Raw genomic sequence first — 24,945 nt, forward strand, 5'->3', positions numbered from 1 at the left:
GTCGAAGGTCACAGTTTAGATGGAGGCGTGCCCCCCGCTTCCACATGTAAATATATTTTACTTGATTATTATTGTTATTTTTATTTTAAAAAATAAAAGTTAAATTGTTGCCCTCCAACGGGTGTCCCCACAGTTAGTACCTATATTAATTGTGGGCCCTCTTTAAATTTCTCTCTCTTTAGTCTTCAGTAGTTAAATTTTTTAGGTGGTTGGTGCTCTTCTGGAAGACCAAGTACACAAATGGCCATGATACCTAAACTTTTTCATGCATGTTTTGGACCATTCTCATGCCCTACCTCTATTATAAATTATCATTCATTTGCAATTTCATTTTACGCACAACATCACCAGCCCTACACTTTGTTTGTTGTCCTTAATTCATTTCTCTTTCCAGCTACCTAGCAGCAGCTTCTCTAGTTTCTCTTTGAGCCCACTAGCCAGTATGATCTAAAGAAAAGATATATATGCATATATCTTTCACTTTAATTGATTATTTGAAATAAGTTAGCTAGATAATGCTAGAAGATATGAATCTATCCATTAATGGCCAGTCTCAAGTTCCTCCGGGGTTTCGGTTTCATCCAACGGAAGAGGAACTTCTCCATTACTATCTGAGGAAGAAAGTGGCCTATGAAAAGATTGACCTCGATGTCATTCGCGAAGTTGATCTTAACAAACTTGAGCCTTGGGACATACAAGGTACCGTACGTAACATCATTATCTTCATCGCATCGCATCTCATCTCTATAATTAATTGATTACTTGATATATATGTTTCTTGGTCTTTATATAAATGATATTCATGGGATTTTTTAATTTGGTTTTTGTAGAAAAGTGCAAAATAGGATCAACGCCACAGAACGATTGGTACTTTTTCAGTCACAAGGACAAGAAATATCCGACAGGGACAAGAACAAACCGAGCAACGGCGGCTGGATTCTGGAAGGCGACCGGCCGAGACAAGATCATTTACAGTGGATTTAGAAGAATCGGATTAAGAAAGACCCTTGTATTTTACAAGGGACGAGCTCCCCACGGACAAAAGTCTGACTGGATCATGCACGAGTACAGACTCGAAGAAAGCAATAACCAGCAGCAAGATATAATCATTAATGTAAGAATGAATACTCCCAACATAATTCAAATTAAATTAAAAGGACCTCCTATTTCTCTTCGTTAATTAATTAATTTCTTTAATCTAGCTATTTAATTTAATTACTTAAAGGTAATTAAGTTTCTTATATCTTAATAACACAATAGATTAATTATAAGCATGTATTTATGCATATGTGAACAGATCCAGCCATCGAATTCATCAATAATGGGAGAGTCGTCGGAGTCCATTCCTGAAGATGGATGGGTGGTTTGCCGAGTATTTAGAAAGAAGAATTATCAGAAAACCCTAGAGAGCCCTAGGACAATAACCTCCACTTCAGTAATGGATTCAAATAATAAGTCGCACATGCTGATTGGTTCCAGCAACGATGCTGTCCTCAATCAATTACTTTTATACATGGGATCAGGCTCTTGCAAGATGGAGAAAGTTAACGGCGGCTCATCATCAAACACCACGATCATGAACAGCAACGATGACGATGATGACGACATGAGAATAACGCTTACTGCAAATATCAATAATAATAACTCAAGCATCACCGAGTTACTTCAAGAACGATTCATGCATCTTCCTAGGCTTGAGCTGGACGGCCCATCAATCCCCATCAACAGTACTTCTCCCTTTGACCAAGACCGTATGTTGAAATCTTGCTCTCCCATTATTGATGAATTCGATGGCTGGATCTGCTGAGGCTGCAGGCATTGGCTGTGGCGCCTCTGATACAACCAAAAGTACCGGCCTCAATGACTGGGTTGCTCTTGATAGGCTTGTGGCATCTCAGCTTAATGGTCAGGTTATTGACTCATCAAAGCAGCAGCTATCTTGTTTTAGTGACTCTAATGCGGTTTTCAATTTTTGTCCTGGCGATCATGATCATTTACATAATTCACAGAGATCAAATCAAGTCTATAACAACGACAATGATCTGTGGAGCAGCTTCACCAAATCATCATCATCACCGTCATCATCAGACCCATTATGCCACTTGTCGGTATAACAGCAGCATTACTGACCAAGAAGATACGTTCCTACCAGTTTACATATATATATATATATTTTAGAATGAAGCCTCCTGAATGAAGTCTAGGTATATATGTCATTAGATAATACGTGTATCGCACAAATAAATAAATCATAGACCATTTTGTCTAATATATATTCACCGTTGTTATGGGTGCTGAGACAAACTCTTTCTACCTATGTAATCATATCAAAATGGCTTAAGGTCTTTCCCGATTTCGTTAACAATATTGAAAAGCTCGACAAGTTAATTATATCACATTGTTGACTTTTTAAAGCAGCTAGGATTTGGGTCTCACTCACATGAATAACGATACCCACTTCCACTTGGCTGGGTCGCATTGGTAAAAGGTCATTCCCATTTAATCAATTCGTTATTGTGCTGTCGAAGATGAGTGAGATCATGGGGTCTCACCTAACGTTACCGTAAGTATCTTGTGAAGATCAACACACACAGATATTTTTATATAGTTGTTGCCTAATGCAACCCATTCTCAATTTTCTCCCCACTCAAGTGAGCAAGATCCAAATTTCAGACTTCTCGTTTTCATCCAAGAAATTTGAGATTTTACTAATATATAATTTAACAAATAAATACACTCATGAAAAAGTTGACTAGCTTTGTAATATATATAGTTCATATGAATTTAATAGACATACCATATGTGCTTTTCTTATCCTTGGTTGAAATTGGACTTATAAGTATTATTTAATAAGAAAATGAATTTTTTTTTCTTTCAAAGGGACAAAATGTTCATTACAGTGAAAGTTGATCGAATGACAGAAAACAAAAAAAGCATGATATAACATGAAAATTTATTGGTTATAGAGGTTACAATAGTACGTTTAAGCATATCGCATTATATTTTACGAAGCAACTCTCTGGATGAGTATGCACTCACGTGTTGCGATAAAATTATAGATGTATAGAATCAACTGAATAAAATAATAGGATATCTAGCCTTCTCGGTTTATACCTTTGATTTTTTAATTTTTTTAAAGCTACAAAAAATAAATGTTATTGTTTAAGGAATATTGAGGGCACGTGATCAAGACAATTAATGTTGCAGAACTTGAAAACTACACGAAGTTCCCAAATTTGTAAAAGAAATTTTTGCGTAAAAATTATTGTAATTTGACTAATTCCGTAGAGTTTCATCTAAGATGGCAAAACGCTGAGTAGAGACTCAAAAGTGATCATTCTTCACAATCAACATTTGAATTTGGGTTAATTTGAGACGAAACTCGAGAGATGTTGAAAGCTAACATTTCTCAACAAAACATGTTGCCATGCTAGCATACAGAGAAAGCGTTTGGTTCCATTTTTTCCTACACAAATGTTGCTTGTTTAAGACTCAAAAACAAAAAAACTATAGCTTAATTCACATCATAGGATTATTCCTTGAATTATGATACACATTATAATATTTAATCTTAAATGATGTAACATGTAATGTATTATTCACTAAATAGCTGATGATTTTTTTTATAAATTTTAAGCGAATGAATTACATTATTTCACCGACTTAAAATTAGAATGCCTAGCTTATTTCTTTAGTGTAATTAAGAAGCATTTTTTGGAAATTTATTATCAGTTATAAATTTAAAGCATTCATTAGCGCTATTGATCTATCGTGTTGTCGATTTATGAATAATATAGCTTTACGTTACTTGCTGACCTTCTTGCATGTTCACATAAATTCGTCAAACATTTAAAATCATTCAACAACGTTAATTAATTAATACTGATCCCCGCTTTTACAGTAAAACCAAAGAGATATCATATCAATGTCCAATGGTGGTGGTTTCTTCTACATGGAAACTGCATCCGATCATAGAATCTCAACAAAATAAGTCAATAACATACTTATAGAAAAAAAAATTATATTTACAAAAAGCCAGATTGCTGAACTGCCAGAAAACATACTGGAAAGTTGCCAACTTCAATGGTCTCATTTTATGTATTAACCCAATTTATAGCAAAGATACCTAAACATTTTGAAATTTTTTTTAATTAACTTATAATCATAACTATTGAAATTAATAATGGGGTTTAATATCAGCAATTATAATAATGGGTTCCTTCAATATTGGTGGCTTAAGATATGTTACCTAAGTAGTTAACTACCGTGTGATGTGCTTCTATGTATTATATATAATATTTTAATGTTTCTCTAAATAAGATTCATGAATTTTTTATTATAATAATTATATTTTGATTTTCATATTTTATCATTGGAAGTGTATTTTGAGAATATAGAGGAAATCAATTTGAATTTCGCGAATAAATCGGCGCAAGATTAATGATTTAAGGAAACAAATTGTGCGTTACAATTTAAGTATTCACGTGAAGCCCAGAAGAAGCAAATGGCTATAATGTAATTAAAATATTGGGCTTAAAAATTAAAAGTAAATGATGTGCACGTGAATTAAGAGGAAATTGAAAATTTGGTGCATCTAATTTAAATCATTTCTAACCTAAGGATTTGAGCAAGGCGGCTTCAACATTTTTAGTTAAGAAGCAAAAGCCGGGAGAAAGCGGAGAAGGAGCAATTGCATGAGGAGAATCCGATAGCAAGAAAAGCCGATCGAAGACATAATTGAGTTTCATTTCTTTTTCAACTCCTTTGTTTGAATGTTCGCCATTAAATTTATAGATTTTCTTAATTTTGTGATGAAATAATTTATTTTATTAGAGTAAGGATATAGTCTTACTATGAAGATTTATTTCCATAAATTTGTGTTTTTGTTAGTTTATTATTCTATAATTAAGAGTTTATTATTGTGCTCAAAGTTTTTAAATATCTTACCAATATTTAAATAATTTTAGGATACATAATAAGATCGAGAGAATATTTATATGATTTTGGTCTGCGTAATGGATACCATGAATTACATAGAAGATAGTGATGTGCTAACCTCATTCATGCAAATTTATTTAAGAGTTTCCATAGAACTTATCAAATCTTTACATATATAAATTCACATAAAGATGTAGTGGCTTAATAGTTTTTAGGATATTCTTGATATTAATTGAGAGAGGGTATTAAATAGATTAGGGAAATTCTCAGTCAACATGGGTAATAATTTTTAATAATATAGATGTAGAGATTAAATTGGATTGATTATGGTAAATTCATATGTTCTATTGTCTTAATCTCTTGATGATTTTTGTTACTACTTCCATCTTTATTTTAATTTTAATTGCTTTATTTTATTTTAGTTTTCAACTCTACTCATCATTATATTACTTTTCTCAAAAAATACGCTTGCTAATTGATGCAACACCCTATATTAGGATTATTAAATCAAGAGTCATAGAACAGAAGTAAAATTAGTATTAGGATTAATTAATGTTGACATCCCTAAACGAGAATGAATTTAAATTCTATTTAAACCAAATAAAGATATCACTTTAATTTAGTGTTTTAATTAACTTGTAAGTATGTCCCATAATCTGAATAGTACTGTCAGATAATTATCTTTTATTAAATTTTATTTATATCTAATTATTTAACAGTGTTCAAATTGTGGAGTATGAATACTGCCCAAAAAAATTTTGATTCCATAATTTACATCATTTCATTTTGAAAAGAGACTTGAATTATGTGTTTTGTAAAATTGGACTCAATGATAAAGGATGCTTACCTCAATAAGCTCACTATATTTGGATAAAGGACAATATACCCAATTTTTTTAAAAAAAAAATTGAAAAACAACTCACAAACAGATATGTATCATTCGGACAACTTATTAATTTTCCATGTGACGGCCGGTTGGAAGTGTTGTGGATTCCTTATGCCTAAGACAATATTTATCGGCGGCTTACAAATCGCATTTTAATAAGTACTATCAACATCTAAGTTAATATGTTGTGAAGATATTAACAGTTAATTATCTAATAATTTAGCAGAAGAAGATATTCACTGTTCAGGATATTCCCCACAGTCAAGTGCATCTAATACAAAGTATTTATAAACCTAAATAATTGATTGACGATTAGGTCAAATTAATCCATTATTTAAATCTGATTTTCGTCGGAATACTTATTGCATTCGTTCACAATTCAATGCTCTTTTAACACACCAACTCAACGGTAAAAGTAATGCTACATACTTATCCGGTAAGGGTCACCGATTATCATTTGTTATATATAATGTTGGGTCTTATGAAGTTACAACATATCTAACTTACATTTACTTATAATTATTTCTTTTGTATGACTCAATTGCTGTTAATCAAACAATTAAATGGTCATAAAAAACTACTTATGGTTTGATGTGAGTTATATATATTGTAACTTAGTTACTGTTTTTAATTCCCCTAGAATTGGCCTGGGGAGCAACTGCCCCAAACGGGTCTTAAATGTTAACTGATTTTATTATCAATTATTAATATGATAAAATATCTAACACTGCATGATATGTCAAATGTCACACATCATTTAAGATACAACTATGTATCTCAATATATGTATGTATCTTAAGTTTGTAACATTACCGATTGCTTATATGCTCACCGAAACAATCATAATTCTTAAGGAAATTAACCAAAATGCCATTTGCTTTGTGAAATTAACCATTTCTTCTTCATGTCTTAAATATTGTAAATTAAGCTCTTCACATCAGTGTTAAACAATTCTTATTCAATCTATTTGTAATAGAAAAAATTTGATAGGTAAAAGATGAATGGATGTTGACATAAATTTAGAGAGACAAATGTAACAATTAATAGAATTATTATTAACATAAAAATGATTTTGATTAATGTCATCAAATAAAACAGGAGTTTCAGTCAAGAGTGAAGCTATTGGCATCCTTTCATATCCTTACGAAACTCTATTTCAAATAATATTACAGTTAGAGACAAATAAGAATTAAATACACATAGATTTCATTTTCCAACAAATTACTTACATTCGCAACCAATCCTTTTTTTTAGGGTAAAAACCCATTTAAGCCCTGTATTTTAAGATTAGTATCCATTTAGTCCTTATTTTTTTAAAAATGTCTCGAAACATCCATGTCGTTAAAGTATTGATACCCATACCGTTATTTTTTATTTCTTTTGGCTTACTTTTATAATATTACCCTTTTATAATAATTTTTTTGTTTGGACATTAATAAAAAAATTAAATTACTAATTTAATGCTAAAAAATTCTATTAATTTTTAATTGTCAAAAATTTAATTGTCAAAAATTGTATGCAAACTACCAAGTGCGCAAATGGTGCTTGCAAAAAAATTAATATAATTTTTTAGGGTTAAATTGGTAATTTAATTATTATTTTTTATTAATATCCAAACAAAAAAATTATTATAAAAGGGTAATTTTGTAAAAGTAAACCAAAAGAAATAAAAAGTAACGGTAGGGGTATCAATACTTTAATGACATAGATGTTTCGAGGCATTTTTAAAAATATAGGGACTAAATGGACACTAATCTTAAAATACAGGGACTAAATGGGCTTTTGCCCTTTTTATTTTTAATTTTCTACCTGTTACTTTCTATTTAACTAAAATAAATTGTAGAAATTTAGAATAATCTCTTATTCCTTTCATATTTCTTATTGATTATATATATATATCTTTTTACAAAACCACCTTCTTCGCCAGACTCTTTCTCAGAGATGATACAAATCATATAACCTGGAAAGAGAAGTTCTTAGCAGGTTTACCTACTCTACTTGGCGAAAAGGTTAGAAATTCCATTAAAGCCCTTCATGACAATCGTATTCCTTATGATGAGCCTCACTTATGGTGAACTAGTTAGTTTTGTCAATAAATAAGGTTTAAAGATCTGTCAAGATTTGAAATTATAGAAACGACTTAAATGGGAGCTTAGGAAATCTAAGCAAGAATTAGGCAGTTTCTGTAAACAATTCAATTATGACCCCTTTAAAACTTCCACTTCCAAAAATTGTAATGGTAAGTGTTCTTCCAGACCTCACAAGAGACATTACAAATCCAAAAGCTATAGGAAGCCATTCCAGAAACTTAGAGAATCTTCTTATAAGAAACCTCAGAGGCCTTACAAGAAGACCAACTTCTCTAAGAAAAAGAAATTTAAACCTAAACACAAAGCCCCTTTCAACTACAAAGAAGCCATATGCCACAAGTGTGGTATAAAAGGCCATACTGCAAAGTATTGCAGAATGAATCGAAAGCTTTTTGAACTTGGCCTTGATGAAGAAATCCTCTCCAAAATTGCCCCTCTTCTTTTAGAGTCTTCTGACTCTGAGTCTTCCATGTCAGGAGATAGTGATCCCCTTCAGGTCGATGAGCTTATTGACTCAGATACCTCTGCATCCAGCAGTAGTGATTCTGAAACAGATTTTTATTTAAAGAAAATCAATGTTTTGACTAAAGACCAAGAAACTTTTCTTGCGCTCGTAAAACATATTTCTGATCCAAATCTTCAAAAAGAATATCTTGATAAGCAATTGTTGGCGGCAGAAAGTCTTTCTTTTGTTTTCTCATGAAATCTTTTGAGGACAAGAAGATTTAACATTTTCGCCAAGAAGAGTAGGTAAACCTGCTAAGAACTTCTCTTTTCAGGTTATATGATTTGCATCATCTCTTAGAAAGAGTCTGGTGAAGAAGGTGGTTTTGTAATCTTGGAATTCACTAAGTTTCCTACATCTCAAATTATGTAGTAACTCAACATTTTTATCTCTAAAGTGAGAAGGGTCACCTATGAAATGGAGGGATACGGTTAGGATCAGGGTGGTTACGGCATCCTGAATAGGGTTATTAAACTCGTCAAGAATAGGGGCTTCATTCTCATCTATTTGGATATCATTTAGGATTTCTAATTGTTGCTGCTTGGTGAGAAGGTGATCCCACCAACCTTTAAGTTGACCTGTAAAACCTGCAATAAGAATCTCTGCAATGGCTTTGTCAGAAGTTCCTGATTGGGTTTTAGAGGCATTGACTGCCATGGTCATCTGTTGCAACAATCCTAGGATGTTATACTCGGACATTCCATCTATATTCCACTCATAGACAGAGGATGCATTATATCGAGACTGATTTAATGCACTAGGCCTGTTGTCTATGGTCAAATCAGGTGGAGACTTGACAGTGGGAAGGGCTAGTTCCCAATGGATTTTATTGGCTTTTGGGGTATGTTCTTCTTTAAAGGCTTCTAGATCAGAAGAGGTTGTAGACATTTGGTCTTGTTCTAATACTCCAATCTTACTAGATTGAGGAGTATCAGGGGCTATTTGAATTTTGCTAGATGAGGAAGAAGCAGCTTCTATCCTATTTAATTGTTCTCTAATGGCTTTAGCAAAATCTGATTTTGACTCCTGAACAAGCTTTTGACTAGTCTTCGAAACCTGAAAAGGTTTGAAAATATATATATATATATATATATATATATATATACACACACACACACTTAAGATTGTTTAAATTATAATTTAAAATATCTATAAGTTAAGCCAATGATTAAAATAAAAAAATTCATCATCAAAAAAACTTTTTAATTTATGTGTAGAGTAATAATAAGGTTACAAAAGAAATGAAAAATATCACAATACTACTTTGAGTTTTAACAACAGAAAAATTAAATAATAAATTAGAAGTAGATTTAAAATAAAAAATAATATTTCGAACATAAAATAAATATAACTGAAATAGGGATTTCATGTGGAATTAGAGAGGTGCAATAGTCCAACTCTTTAGTCATTTTTTTTGCTATATCAACTGATACCTAACCATTTCTTGCAATGAAATTAAGAGGTCAAGAGTTACAACTCATATAAAAAATTAACTAACCAACTAAATTCTAATAGGTTAATAAAGTGTACAATTTTGTTTGTGGTTTATTGTCATTTTTAGAGTTTATAAGGAGCAAAAACTAATACCTAAGGAAGTTATGAATGATTAGGAGGACCACATATGAGAAAAATTATAAAAGTTTCGTGTGCTAATGATTGCTCTAGTGGAAGAAGTGATTAATATTTCGTTCATTGAAAAAGGAATGTCACCAAATGGCCTATCTACCTATATAAATCCGGAGTACCCACAAGTTGAAATTCAAATTATTATAAGATAAGATTAATGTTCTTTCATTATCAAATAAAGGAGATAACTAATGGAAATTGGGATGTCTTCGAAAAGATGTATAAATATTTGTCCATACAGTGGGTGCATTAAAAAGTAATCACGTTTCTAAGGCTCCACCATATTTGCTAAAAGACTTTTTTTTTTTTTTTGAATGGAAAGTATCTTCATTTCAACTTAAAGAAGAAAACAAGAACAACAAGTGGGGAGGGTATGAACCCATCCAAACAATAGTTTCGAGCTTCTCTAGAGTTAATTTAGCTAAAGAGTGGGCTAGTGCATTACAAGATATATGAGTATATTGGACACAAACTGAGCTAAAGCTCTTCAAAACTCTCTGCACCTCTGAAATGGTCCAAAAAATTTCGGATCTGCAGCCCCGACTTTTGTTAACTAACTTAACAACCTCTTGCGCATCTGATTCCATAATCAAGGACTCTATACAAGCATTCCCTGCAAGTTGAAGCCCCCATTGGATTGCTTCTGCCTCAGCAATAAACACATCACCATAGAACTTGGACTAAAAGACCCATTTTTAATTTACTGGAATGTGTACAGCCAAAATCAAGCAAAACACTGTACAGCATTTTGTTGCAATTAATTATATTTCAGAAGAATTTCGTATTTGCGAGAGCAATATAGTGGACGGTCGTTGAAGCATCACTGTCGTCAATGAACACATTATGAAATTAAGTATATGTCCCAATGCAATATATGGTGGCAAGATTCGGTCATCACAGGGAATTATTAGAATTATGCCCCATGTCTTATAACTTATTCATGCGAAAGTATTTTATTCAAATTTCTTAAATTTTGTCGTTGAATTTTGAAATATTCTAGTTGAAGCCCATCACCTAGCACCCAAACATGTTTATAACCAATCAAATTCTTATCATTAGCAAAATAAAGCCATTTTACACTTTCTCGAATCAATAACTGGACGAGCCGAACCGCCAAACCGTGTTATTTGGAGAAAGTAATTAATCACGGCTATGCTCGTGTTTTGGAACTCGTCCAAGTCTCCGTCTACTTTATTTGTCATTTTACTATTTTGGTCTTACTAGCCGTAAAGTTTACATATTTTGGGAGTATGAATAAAAGAAAATGACTTATATACATTTAACAATGGAATTAATTAAGGAAAAATGAGGATGACCTCCCAGTTATTTAAAGAAACTAAATGAACCACCCTTATATTTTAAAATATGTCCAAACACTCCTGCAGATATGATGATGTTAGTTTTGTATATCATTTTATTATTTTACCCTTAGTTTTAATGTTAGTCATAAAATTTAAATATTTTGAGCATTTTTAACCAAAAAAACTTATATCCCCTTAATTATCAAATTTATTTAATAACGAATTGCAAAGTATGAAGAAAAATTACAAGTAGGAGAAATGTCATAAAAGTTGCATAAACCAATGTAACATACCAAAACATGCCCTAAATGTCTGAAATCGAAGATTCTAAGTATACCTCTAAAAAAGAAAAAGAAAAACAATTGAAGATCCAAATAAACATGCAAAATTAGAGTTGGTAAAATTTGACACGACCCGAGTACTCGACACGAATACGATATAAATAAATGGCTATGGATCATAAAATTTGACGCAATTATTAAATAAATCGAGTCCAAGTCGACACAATTTTTTTCTGTGTCAGGTTAGGGTTAAAATTCTTGACCCATTACCGATTAATGACATAATTATATTTTCTAGTATAAATTAATTTATAGGCACTTGTTATCAAAACTCAAGTATTGGACATGACTCTCTGTTTTTTTATTTTTTTATCTTTTTGTAAAGATGAACATATACACAGGGTTTCATTTATAAAATTTTATTTAGATTTAGAACTTCAATAGTATAAATGAATAAAATATTTGAAAACATGTATATTTTATAATATCGATATATAAAATTATTTACATATATATAATTAAAACTCCAATAATATAAAATGTGTAATATTTTGATAGATATGCATATTTTATAATATCGATAAATTGTGTGTGTGTGTGTTTGTGTAGATACATGCACAAATGCTCAATGTAAAATTTATTAAATATTTATATATTAAATGAGTTATTGAATAACCCGTTTATTTTCCGTGTTAAGTAAAGATTTAAAAATGTTAACATGATTATTAAATAGGTCATATTTGAATCAACCTAAATTTGAGACGACACAAAGCTAAAACGACATGAACACGATCTAGTGACCCATTTTGCTAGAGCTAATGCAAATGAAGGCCAAATAGATAATTGGACTAAATGCAACAAATTCACCCATAATTAACTACAAATGAATAATATATAATAAATTAAATGCAACAAATTCACCCATAATTAACTACAAATGAATAATATATAATAAATTAAAGAGAGAAAAAAGACACTATATAAAGGGGATACATAAGCAACCAATTGATAAAATAATAAATCACATATACTTGCTAATGTTTGATGAGAAATAATTAAGATTGCTTAATTAGCATAAGCAAGTAAGCAAGCAACAATTATAATGATGGCAAACAACAAAAGGTGTATGGTATGGTCCAGCCTATGCTTGTCCAACAAAATGAGTGATTGTCCGCCAAATTAAAAAAGAAGAAAAATATATCCAATTTCTCATATTCATTTAAACTACTGCTTTGGAACTATTAGGGGTGGTTGTAATATTTCTCGTACTTACAATTTTTGTCAATACTTTGCAAGTAGTTATGAAATTAATTTAATCATTAAGGGCATATAAGTTTTTTACTTAAAAACTTTCTCAAAATATTTAAATTTTATAGTTAACATCAAGATTAGGAGTAGATTAGTAACATAATAGATAAAACTAACTCCATTATAACTGAAGGAGGTTTGGACCTATTCTAAAACCTCGATTAATTTCTTTAAACAATAGGGTGTTAATCCTCATTTTTCCTTAATTATAGTTATTTATCGAAAAATAATAAAATGATAAATAGCTATAATTAAGAGAAAAAATTGTAAAATGATAAATAAAATTGGCACTTAACTAAAATTAAAAGAATTTGGATGGATTTTTAAATACGAGGGGGAGTTCGATAACTTTCTCTATACAACAGGGTTTGTCTCATTTTCTCTTATTTTTGTATATTTATGATGTTATTTATTGTTTGATTAAGTGTTCACTCTACGTTAAAAATCAATGCATTTTATTCCACTCAACTTTTTGAATATTGCTGAGTGCTGACACATCATGTTTTTCAATATTGTAGACTATACATTATAATAGTGTACATAAAAAATGTCAAAATATTATAAGTTTTTTAATAAGGAGTAATATCCCAATAAGGGATCACTTATTTTATTAAAATAAAGGATAAATTGAAAGATAAGAAAAAAAATACACATTTTTATATAGTACAAAATAAAATATATTGCATTAAAATGGAAGATTTGTCTAAAGTAACAACATTAAACCAATTGATTTTAGACAAATTATAGAATCCATACTCTTATAATCAAGTTCCCATATTTTAATAAGAGACATAATTGTTTTTCTCTTAATTATAAAATAATTAACTAAAGGCGTAAATGTTTATAATAATCTAATTCAAATATCAATAATAATCTAATTGTAATTCATTAATTATAATTCAGTATAGAAAAAAACACAACGTGAGGACTAAGGACAGGCGACGGGGTTTACCGACAGGCGACGCACGAAGCCAGAGAAAAAATTATGAACACATTTTTCAGCTTTTAGGTCCCAGTGGAAGTGATATGATTATAGCGTATTTCCTACGATCCACGTTCGTTCACTTTCTTGTTTGATTCAGATGATGATGTATTCAATCAACCTCACCATACGACTAAATCAGGGTATAACAATTTTATCATTTATAGGATTGATTTATTAGACACCCACGTTCTTTCTTTCGTTCCTTTTCTCCTTTTTATTTATTTATTTATTTATTTTTAATGTTTGCGTTTTCCTTTCATAAAGAAATTGATCTTGTTAGGTACGCGGGACCAAACAATCAGACCAAAGGTAACATCTGGGAAATTGATCGATTGCTATAATAATGATAATTTTCGTATAATTTGACAGAGTTTGCGTTGGGAAGTTAACGCAAATTGATGAATAGGAACGAGGCAATTGAAAATTGATTTTTCAGTGGATGCGTGCGTGGTGCGCCTACAAAGTCAAAAAGCTTTGCTTTATTGGTCTTTAAAGTTTTAGGATTATTGTTTAGAATTAGAACATTATAACAAGAAAGTGAATGGATTTAGTTTACTATGATTGGAAAAAGAGTGGACCTTTTAACACCTCTCTAAACTCTTATATCAATCTTCTTTTAAAATTAAAATTAATATAATTTATTTATTAAAATTAATCATCTTCCTATAAATTGTTCTCAGAAAATTTCTTTTTGAATTGCATACAAGTCTTGAAATATTAAATTTATTTTAAACTTTTCTCTTATTATATAATTCCTATCTGCATAACTCTAAATTCGTATAATTTTTTCAAAAAAAAAAATTCAACTGAAATTTAAAGGATAAATATAAATTATGAAATGAGGTGGGTGTAAAAAGTTTGTTAAAAGAATAATTTATCTAAATATTTAATTGAATTTCCATTCACAACAGGAAATGTACTAAATTTGCGTTAAGTTATTTGAGTAGTTTAATTTTTTTTTTTTTTTTTTTTTTTTACCCAGAAAGAAAAATGAGTTTTAAAAGAAATTTTGAGGGGTGTCAAAAGACCTACCTAATAGAAATTAGAAAATGTAATCATAAATCGAGTGATGTAATCACAGACTGCATGAGGGGCCGTTGATTGTGGCTATAACAATAGACAAGCCCATGTATAACAGAAGGCGGACCTTCAAAGCTAAGTTCCCCCCAAAAGGCCGAACATATTGATATCGGCACAATTCTAAAGGCAAGAACAACAATCTGATTCTCAGCTTAAAGAAAACTTAAGACTGCAGAGGGATACACAAATAATTCATGGAACAGGGAAAAGAGTTCTGGATGTTTACGGCGCGTTCCGAAAATGTGTTGATTACTTGGTTTGCTGGCTACATTCCATGAATTTTTTTATTAAAAAAAAGAAAAAGAAAAAGAAAGAAAGAGGAGTGAGTGAGATTATTGCAAGCGAGGTTTTGGTACTAGTAAAGCTTACAAGAAGATTCATCACTGATAATGACGCTGTGGTCTGTGCAAGTAAAATTAGTTAATAATCGATCAGGAACAAAGAGGGCAAAGCACTAACCCATTCTCATTACAATCCGGACACCTCAGGGCAGCAGTCTTCCCACGCGGTTGCATGTTGATGACCAATTTACAGCTGCCATTGCAGCGAAAACAGGGGAAAAACCTGACATCAGCACAGCCTTGACACACCCCCTTGAGCTTCCTGATGGGTATGCCTTCGATCAACTCACCGAACCAACCCTCTTCAACAATTCTCAAAACCTCTTCGGCCCCACCGACGTACCTCCCTTTAACGAACACCCTGGGTAGGACTGGGGGTAGGGGTTGCACGCTACTCTCTGCTTCTTCTTCGTCTTTACTATTATCATTATCATTATTATTACTATTATTGCTGCTGCTGCTCCTCCTCCTCCTCCTCATCATCAATTCCCTCAACTCTTCCTTGAACCCACGATCCATTGACACATCCCTTTCGCTAACCGCCACTCCGAAATTTTCAATTACTGATTTCGCCGCTTTGCATGCTTCATATGTCTTCCGTATCCCTCTCAATGTCGTTGTGTATATCACCACCTTATTTTCTCCATCTGGCGGGCATATTCTTTCAAATCTTTCCAATACGCTCTTGATGACTGCACTGTTAGCACTTGGGTTTTCTTTGGCTTTCCGCAGGCTATTGTTGTCGCTCTCCCCCAAACCGGACATCAGTTCCCAGGAGTTTATGACTTCTGCCCTAACCGGCTCGCCCGGGAGTATGGATCCGAGGGTGAACCTCTGTGGCCGGGTCGGCGGAGTCGTCGCCGGTGGGTCCACATTCAAGAGGCCATAGGTGGTGGAAGTCAGCGACACTATGTGCTGACTCAGCGCCGAGCTACCGAGTTGACTCAACTCGTCTTCTTGGTTTAGCAAATTTGATGAGGCGCAGCCCATTGTCTTTCTCCAATCTGGTTTTGAAATTTTTTACTGAGAGGGAAAGAGAGAGATATCAGATCAGACCAGAGATTCTAAGAAGGCGTTGTACTTGTACATGCTGCAGGCAGGTAAGTTTAAGTTTAAGACTGACTCTACAACTTCAAAGAAAGATTGTATGTCCAAATTCTACGAATAATAATTAATTAATTAATTAAGTGTCATTATAACATTGTCAGATTTGGGTTCATTCAATTTTCAAAACTTTGATGGCACTGTCACACGAGCTTGAGGCTTGGGCGCTAAAGTTTTAATTCAAATTGAATGCGGCGCTAAAGTGGAGCCTCGAAGTCCGTTTCCTTTTCGGGGCTTTGATAATATTACCTCCCCGCCTGTGCTGACTGGCCCCTTGGGCCCTGATTGAACGCCTCATTCGGCCCAGTGGTGGTGCTGACTGACCCACTGGCGGCCGGCCCAATGCTTTTTCAGGTGCCTGCAAAATTTTGCTGCCAAGCAATAATAATAATTTCCTCATCAATCATTCAAACGAATTGCGGGCCTCTTTTATCCACGCATCAGTCAAATTTTCTGGTCCAAGTGATGACCCAGCTTGAAAATTCAAAATTGGTTTTTGGTGCAGAACAGAACCAGTGAATAACATTTGCATTATTTATAATTACTATCCTCAGCAAAATGTCAATTAATTTGCTACCTGTTTGTTTATATTGAAGAACGAACACAAGAATCATAAATCATTATTGGAAAGTACAGCAGAGAATCAGACACCCAGTTTGACCGGCTACCGGGAAATGAAGCCTGACTCTTCGAGTTACAGCTACTCGGAAGAAAAGCAAGAAACAGGTTTCCTCGTCAAAGCAACTAGATGATAAGTTCGATTTTGGTCTTCGAGGACCCTGCCATCCAATAATATAATAATACTACTATATATATATATATATATAATAGTATAATACATAGATGAAGTAATCTCTTATCTCTTTTCTCTCTTGTCCTTAAGCTGCTGCTCAAGACACGTGATGACAATGGGTTTGGTCAGTTGGTTCTTAAAGAGTAAAATAAAAGCATGCTCAATCGAAAAGCTTTTAGCTAGTAGCCATCCCCAACAAACTTACTTTGGATTCTTTTCCACATTAAAAACTCCGGTCTCTCATGTCATGTACTGTGATAATTTCTTACACATTACAAAGTTATTGACAGTGTCCCTCTGACACCTCCTCTAGTTTTTTTTTTTGTTTCCCACACCCCAATGCCGCCAGCAAATTAACACCCATATGCTCTTAAATTTGCAGACATATTGGAGTTCGTACCATGTAGATTCCTGACTTTTACAAATGAACATTACTCACTCTCCTTTCTTTCTCTCTCCCTTTAATTCTTCACGATCATAATGGTGAAGAAATCAAATTAAGACACCATCGCCATGCATATAAGCTAAAAGCTTTCTGGCTTCAGATTCGTTGTATTCAATTAATATTCATAGCTGCCTTGCAACTCTTCATGGGAAAGAAGAGTGGTATCTCGTGGTTCACAATAGTGAAAAGGGCATTTAGGTCCCCTTCTAAAAATGATAATGAGAAAAGAAACAGCAGAAGGAGAGAGGATGAATTTGAGCTGGAAGAGGAAGAAAAGGTGCGTAACACTAACATTACACTGCATTCACGCTGTCAATTTCTGCCTTGAATAAAAATTTTCAGGCGTTGCGTATGTTTTTTGAGTTTGTGCAGAAAAGAGAGAAAAGGAGGTCGCTTTTTCGAAAGGCTGATTGTACAGATGATGTACTATTACAACGATGCGAAGCTAAGATGGCAGCAATTAGTAGTGCTAATACTCGTACAACAAAACCAATGAACCCTATTTTAGCTTCTGAGCAGGGGCGCGCATATGCACTGGCTGCAGCTACTGCGGCAGCGGCTATGGAGATTGTTAGGCACTCTAGGCCAGCTTCCAGTAATTATGTTAGGGAACACTACGCTGCTACAGTTATTCAAACATCTTTCAGAGGCTATTTAGTAAGTGCTATATATGTATTGCATTAACACAGATACATATGCATGACATTATATATACATGCATGGTATATGTATGTATATGTATTTAAAGATAATGATCGGGTTCATAAATCATAGTTACTTTGATTATTGAAGGCAAGGAGAGCTTTGCGTGCACTCAAAGGGCTAGTGAAGCTTCAGGCTTTAGTGAGAGGACAAAATGTTCGACATCAAGCCAAGTTAACTCTTAAACGCGTACAAGCTTTGGTTAGAGCTCAAGATATGGTGCGTGATCAACGAACAAGGTTCTCACATGAGGGGAGCAGAAGGTCGTTGTTTGCTGAAACCAACGATTTCTGGGACTCTAAAAACCTTCATGACATTAAAAGTAGAAAGTCAATGGTAAGTCACTTGTGTTTCTCTTCATTGTCAATTGTTTGTTTATAAACTTCATATATTCTGGAGATGAATAGGAGAAGTTTTAGAATAAATTACATATAATATAATGAATTAATACATGTATCGTGTATCACATGTGTAACTAAATTTTACAAAACAAATACTTAGATATTAATTTTTCATAAAAGCAAATATGTCTATTATCATTTATTTTTTGTATAGCTAACAAGATATTTAAAAATTTCTCTAGCTAGTCCTTATTTTAATGAATTAATTAAGACGTTTATTTTAACAGTCCAGTAACAACAATGCAAGTGGCACCATTACCATAGCCGATTGGAATGACCATCCATGTACAAGCCAGGGGATAAAGGAAGCTGTTATGAAACGCGAAAAGACACTAGCTTATGCTTTCTCAAACCAGGTTAGTTACTCATCGATCTCCTTCATTAAGGAGAAAGTGTTCGACTCTGTTTCGGGTTTGGAAACTAAACTATAATGAGTCTTATTAATATGATTCTAATAACACTATCTTAATTCCTATCAAGGTATGGAGGTCTCGCAGGAATCCATCAGCGGGTGATGAAAGGGAACTAGATGAGAGAACAAAATGGCTTGATCGGTGGATGGCTACTAAGCAATGGGAAAATAGTGCTACTAGAGCTTCAACTGATAGAAGAGACCACATTATGAAGACCGTAGAAACTGATGCATCCAGGCCAAAATATCAAAACCAAAAGCAACCAAGGCCGCCGGTCTCCATTGGCATTGCCTCTCCACTTCACAGGGCGCAACCAAATCTCTTTTTCCACCAATCTCCAGCTCTCACGCCGTCTCCATGCAAAACCAAGCCAATTCAAGTCCGTTTGGCTAGCCCTCGAAGCTTTCTGAAAGAACAAACAAGTTTTTCAGCTGCACAAACCCCTACATTAAATGGGGTTGCTGCTGCAACTTCTACAATGCCTAATTACATGGCTGCCACTGAGTCTGCCAAAGCTAAGGCTCGTTCACAGAGCGCACCGAGGCAGAGGGCATCAACGTCAATGCTGCCGAGAGAGCGAAGCGGGTCAGTGAAGAAACGCCTTTCTTATCCAGCTCCAGAGCCACATTGTTGCCAGAACTCGAGAAGCAGCAGCTTCAAGAGTGTCCCGGCTGGTTGTGGTGGCTATAGTTCTGGAATGGAGCAGCTCTCAAATTACTCTTCCTGCTATGCAGAAAGTTATGGTGGTGAAATTTCTCCATGCCCCTCGGGATCAAGATTTTCTCTCAATCTGTGGGAGTAAATTAGTTACTCGTATACTTTCCCCGCATCTTATTCCTCGCATGCCGCTAAGATCAAGTTTAACCAAGTTCAAATTTTCCTTTTACGAATCTTAGCAACGGATGAATTTGTAAATGCTTGGTGATATGATAATTTAGTATGCCTAATTAGTTGTACTAGTTTTACTAAACCACAAAGCATATTAATTATATATAAAAACATTGGTCATGGAAGTAGGTAATAACACCAAACTATAACAGTTGAAGGAATTTCTAATTAGATTGTTGTTGGCTAATGTTCAACTGATCAAATCCAACTTCATTACAGCCAACATTTTCCATTCCACTGGTAGTCGGTAGATACACAAAACATAATGGGCTCAAAGTCAAGTCGTTGCAGCATGCACCACGTATTTACGCATTAGCTTTTTAGCTGCTAGTAGTGGTGCTAGTGCTGCAGCCGTGAGGAGATGCAGCATTCGAATCTGATTTAACACTGCTTGCAGTACCAAGGCACAATACTTCAGCCAATGGTCCACCAGGTGGTGAACCCATTCCTGAAACGTGGTTCATCCAGTGGGGTCTCAAAGCCCCAGCATTTTCTCTTTCTGATCCCATGGTTCCGAGACTGGCCATCAAAGCATTTTCGTTTCTCTCAATAGTTTCATTTCCACCAGACATTGACAATGTAAGGGAAGAGAGTGGCAGCTTCTCATTCGAGGAAACAAAGCAATTGCTGGTGCTGCCCATTCCGTCCTCATCGGCCATATTTTCCCCTCCAAGTCCAAGCGACCAAGCATCGATGAAGTGCCTAGTCTCCTGTGTTTGCTGTGCATGGTGGGAAACCATTTTGGGGCTAAGTAACAAAGAGTATTGGTCATGTAGCCGCTGAGCGTCAAAAGCAAGATCATCACCACTCAAATTATTTGAGTTGATGAGATGTTCTTTATGATGATGATGATGGCCACCGTATTTGCTGGTGTTTTGGAGCCATTCTTGGTTGGAATTACTAGCAACAGGCATTGTCTCCCCTTTCATGAACCATTCCAAGCTTCTTCACGGGCAAGCCAGAAATTACAAGCTAGAGTTACATCATACATAATAAAGTATAAAAGACAAACCAAAAGGCCCACCCAGTCCCACACCATATGGGAACAAAGACAGAATCGTAAAAAAATTGAGATTCAATTATAACATTAGAATATGATTAAATGAGCCATAGAAGTCACAACAAAACACAAAAACACCATTGTTGAAATCCCAACTAACCTTGGTTGTTCTTGTTGTTCACTTAATGCAATAGAAGAGGCCATGTACTTTGGATAAGACTTGTTGAGGGTACTGTTGTGGACACTTTGATGAAGGCTGCTGTTGTGGCCTCGGTGGGCTGGTAATTCCACAGGCTTTCTTGAACGGGGACGGCTCTTATGAGAGTGGCGCTCACAATATTTCTGTTCAGGAGCCACATCTCTAGAGCACCTCCATTTCTTTCCGTCTGTTCTTCTACACCTCCATGGCTCTGGATCCGAGCTGCTATTATTGCTCAACAATCTTAATTCCATTGACCCTTGCACCACTATTTTGAACAGAATAACTGATTCAATACAACTCTCTCATGCATATATAATAAAATCGAGAAATTTTAAACATAATGATTTGATTAAAATAACTGGAAAGAGGAAGGAAAAGAGATTAGTACTATTTGGTTGACAGGAAGGAAGAACCCTCGAAGTTGAAGGGCTTTTGGTTATGGGTAAGAGAAGTTCATGAGGAATGGGAGCAGAAGCCATCATGTACTTGTATATCAATGTCTGTCTCTCCAGTTCTTGCAACTGAGCAGCAGTAAACGCTAATCTCAAATTCACAGCTGCTGCTGCTGCTGCCATTTCTCCTACAGTAGTTGCACACCTTACACAGTTTATATAACATACGTATTATTATAAAGTTATATTATTCTTTTTTTTCCATTCCTATTGCCACCTTCCCCCCCCCCCCCCCCCCCCCCCCCCGGCGGGGAAAAAAAGAAATCAATAAGTTGTGCTAAAACGACCAAGGATTTATTTTCTCTATTCTTTAGGCTTTAGTACTAATAATACCGCCGGGGGGAGGGGGGTGTGGAGGGTATTTGGAAGGAGGAGGATGGGCACTTAATTTACATGGTTTAAGAAAAAAAAAAAGAGAGAACTTGAGTAATATTACCTGAGGCTGAGGCTGAGGCTGAGGAATTAAAGTGAAAGAAAGAATCAGTAATAGAAGGAGGGCTTAAAGACTTCGACGCCAGTACTGCTGCTGCACTGTTGGTACCAGATCTAGAAGCAGCACCGACAACATCGTATATATCGCTCATACAAGCAACCTGATTGCTTGCGTTACATAATATGGACCCACCACAACCACTAGCACCACCACCAGCAGTTAATATTTCACAAGAAGTTGAAGAAGAAGATAACAATAACTGAGGAGATTGATAATTATTATTATTGTTAATATCATAATTAACAGCACTACTACTACTACTACTAGTACTAGTAGTACAGGAACATGAACGTGAACATGATGAGCTTTCTTGCATCCTCAAACCCAGCCCTCCGAAATTACTTGCTACTGCTCCTTTCTTTTCCCCCCCACAATATAACTAACTTCTTGTACCCATGAAAATGAAATTAAAATTCGTCTTCAAAAAGACAACTTTCCCATCAACAAATTTAAAATATTTAACTGGATCTCTCAAACCCAAATCATAATTCACAAACAAAAACTTCAACACCACACTCTCTTTATTTTTTCTTTGTGGAGATAAAAGCGGGTTTGGTTAGCGGTGCAGCCATTTTTGAGCCATGCGTTTTGGTTCCTTAGCTTCCAACATTCGCACCTCTTATGGAATAAAGACAAGAATTTACATATCTCTCTCTCTCTCTCGCTCACACGCAGACGCGCATCTAACGTTTCTCTTTTTCTCGTTAAGTATAAGTTGATGATCTTATTATTGCATGAAGTTTTTGTGTTACCGCTTCGATTGATTTTGACTACCTGGGATAAGAGGAACACTCATTGGCTCTGGCAAACTTAACTAAGTTCCGATTTACTAATTTTGACTCAATCGACTAACGGTCCCCGTCAAGATTGTCACTTTCCGTCAAGCATGCCGTTAAGTGTGGCTTGCAAGTTGCATCGAAGATTGGGAGTTTGGGCCCACTTGGTTTTCTTGTTTTGCTGTGGGACTGAGGGGGGACCAAAATGCAAAATTTGGATTGTGACGCACTAACTAATTCTCAATTGGGCTCCCTCCTGGTGATTTATTTGTTGGATTGGACACATGGAATTGGGAATTTGATGAAATTTTTTCAAATATAAACCGTAGTTGATGTTTCTGCTAATACTGTGTATGATGATGTTAGAACATTATTTGCTGATGGTGACCGTTGAAAGGAAGGCTAAGGCTATGGCCATGGCATCATTATAATTATAACAGGCTTGTTTAAGCAACCTATAACCTAAACCTAGTCGAAGCCATATTGGGGGTTAGATAATAACAGTAGTTGCTTGTAGCTGGCTAGCTGAATACGATGAGATAGCAGTGAGAGTGACGTGTCATCACGAGCCCCAAGGCCGAGCCAACCCAAAGCTTTAATGCTTTATCTTTACTTGTGTGGGTGAGCATTGATTCTCTGAGACCACGCATGCACTTCGTATCTATTCGAGACTATTTCTCTCTCTCCCTCTTTTTAAGTTTTATTTTATGAAGGTTGTTATGTTATATAATCATCTAACATATGTGATTATATAATAATGGTTAAATTTTTATCCAATAATTGTGAAAATAAAATATTTTTTTATCTAAAATTTTCACTATTATTGAATGAAATTTAACGAATGTTACATAATCATGTATGTTATAGATGAGTAGGAGTAGTGGTGGGGGTTGAGAAGCAGCAACAATGGCGTCAATCGGCAGCAACAAGTGTTCTTTCTTCTTAGTCAATATCTCTGTTTTCTATTTTTAGCACTTGTATTATTATTATTTTTTTGGGACAAATTGATTAGGTTAGAATCATATTCGATATGTATGTTGTAGACAAATAAGTCATTTGATTTTATTTTTTTTGGTTATTTAGATGGGTAAAATAGTCATTTAATGTTTAGAGGTAAAACTATCATTTCATCAATATTATGTTAATTTCAATAACATAGTTATGACGGCAGTGGATAATTGAAACTTTTTGTAACTTTAGATAGATTTGTGCCAAAAAAAAAAATTATTTGCGTTTTTTTAAAAAAAAACCAAAAATTAAAGTGGTCGGTGGATAATTTCCCTTTAATAAATATTATCTACTCCACTACTAGACTTATACAGTAGAATATCTAAATATGAATACTCTATATAGGAATAACCTCTTCATAGTAATAAAAATTTATGGTCCCAACTTGGGACCTATTATAATTAGGAATAAACTCCATATTGTAATAAGTTATATTTTTTGTAGGTCCCGTCTTAATAAACTTACCTCTCCATAGTAATGATATTTTAAAAATATATGCCAGTTACATTAAATAATTAAGATGGAATAAAATATCTTTTTAAAATTACTTGTGACAATGATTTGTTCTTTAAAATTGCAACCACATCTTTCAATTTACGGGTATTGTTGAGTGTTAGAAAATGCATATTTATAAAGGAGAAAACCATCGTTTTACATTTCAAGTCTTACTAACAACCCTTACTTTTATGTATTTAATATTCTTGTGATTTAATTACGTGTGTTTTATTTTAATTAAGTAATTTATGTATTTTAGGGGCATTATAGTCATTTCACAATAAAGGAGAGATCAGACGGCAAAACGGACATCACTTTTGAACTCAGGACGGTCGAAAACCTTAGGAGGAGCATAAAAGGAAAAATGACACTATTCACATGTACGGTACTATTCACATATACGGGACTGTATACGTTACTGTTCACGGCACT

At 34.1% G+C, this 24,945-nt stretch overlaps 4 protein-coding genes across 5 annotated transcripts; 2 read left to right on the top strand and 2 right to left on the bottom strand.

Annotated features, from left to right (window-relative positions):
• Window positions 1–371: 371 nt before the first annotated feature.
• On the top strand, window positions 372–2,274 carry LOC18049201 (NAC domain-containing protein 12). Its single transcript, XM_006439145.2, is given in 4 exon segments — window positions 372–699; window positions 831–1,114; window positions 1,298–1,785; window positions 1,787–2,274. Coding segments are annotated over 4 exon segments (1,284 nt in total). The 5' UTR covers window positions 372–515; the 3' UTR covers window positions 2,115–2,274.
• Window positions 2,275–15,303: 13,029 nt separating this feature from the next.
• LOC18049202 (uncharacterized protein At5g39865) lies at window positions 15,304–16,489 on the bottom strand. The gene has a single exon (XM_006439146.2). It carries the CDS (start codon window positions 16,329–16,331, stop codon window positions 15,432–15,434), a length of 900 nt encoding a protein of 299 aa, XP_006439209.1. The 5' UTR covers window positions 16,332–16,489; the 3' UTR covers window positions 15,304–15,431.
• Window positions 16,490–17,340: 851 nt separating this feature from the next.
• Window positions 17,341–20,089, top strand: LOC18049203 (protein IQ-DOMAIN 1). The gene is made up of 5 exons (XM_024188395.1): window positions 17,341–17,960; window positions 18,056–18,340; window positions 18,476–18,721; window positions 19,014–19,142; window positions 19,267–20,089. Exons 1-5 carry the CDS (start codon window positions 17,829–17,831, stop codon window positions 19,999–20,001), a joined length of 1,527 nt encoding a protein of 508 aa, XP_024044163.1. The 5' UTR covers window positions 17,341–17,828; the 3' UTR covers window positions 20,002–20,089.
• Window positions 20,090–20,228: 139 nt separating this feature from the next.
• Window positions 20,229–22,983, bottom strand: LOC18049204 (growth-regulating factor 7). Of its 2 annotated transcripts, none has more exons than XM_024188396.1 (4): window positions 22,178–22,983; window positions 21,678–21,869; window positions 21,248–21,554; window positions 20,229–21,029 (listed from the first exon to the last, which is right to left on the bottom strand). In XM_024188396.1, exons 1-4 carry the CDS (start codon window positions 22,548–22,550, stop codon window positions 20,408–20,410), a joined length of 1,494 nt encoding a protein of 497 aa, XP_024044164.1. In that variant the 5' UTR covers window positions 22,551–22,983; the 3' UTR covers window positions 20,229–20,407. The 2 variants fall into 2 exon arrangements, with proteins under 2 accessions (XP_024044164.1, XP_006439212.1); XM_006439149.2 differs by having other exon boundaries at window positions 20,229–21,032.
• Window positions 22,984–24,945: the final 1,962 nt, after the last annotated feature.

The sequence above is a fragment of the Citrus clementina genome, unplaced genomic scaffold (genome assembly GCF_000493195.1).
Source record: "Citrus clementina cultivar Clemenules unplaced genomic scaffold, Citrus_clementina_v1.0 scaffold_3, whole genome shotgun sequence".
Classification (NCBI taxonomy): domain Eukaryota; kingdom Viridiplantae; phylum Streptophyta; class Magnoliopsida; order Sapindales; family Rutaceae; genus Citrus; species Citrus x clementina.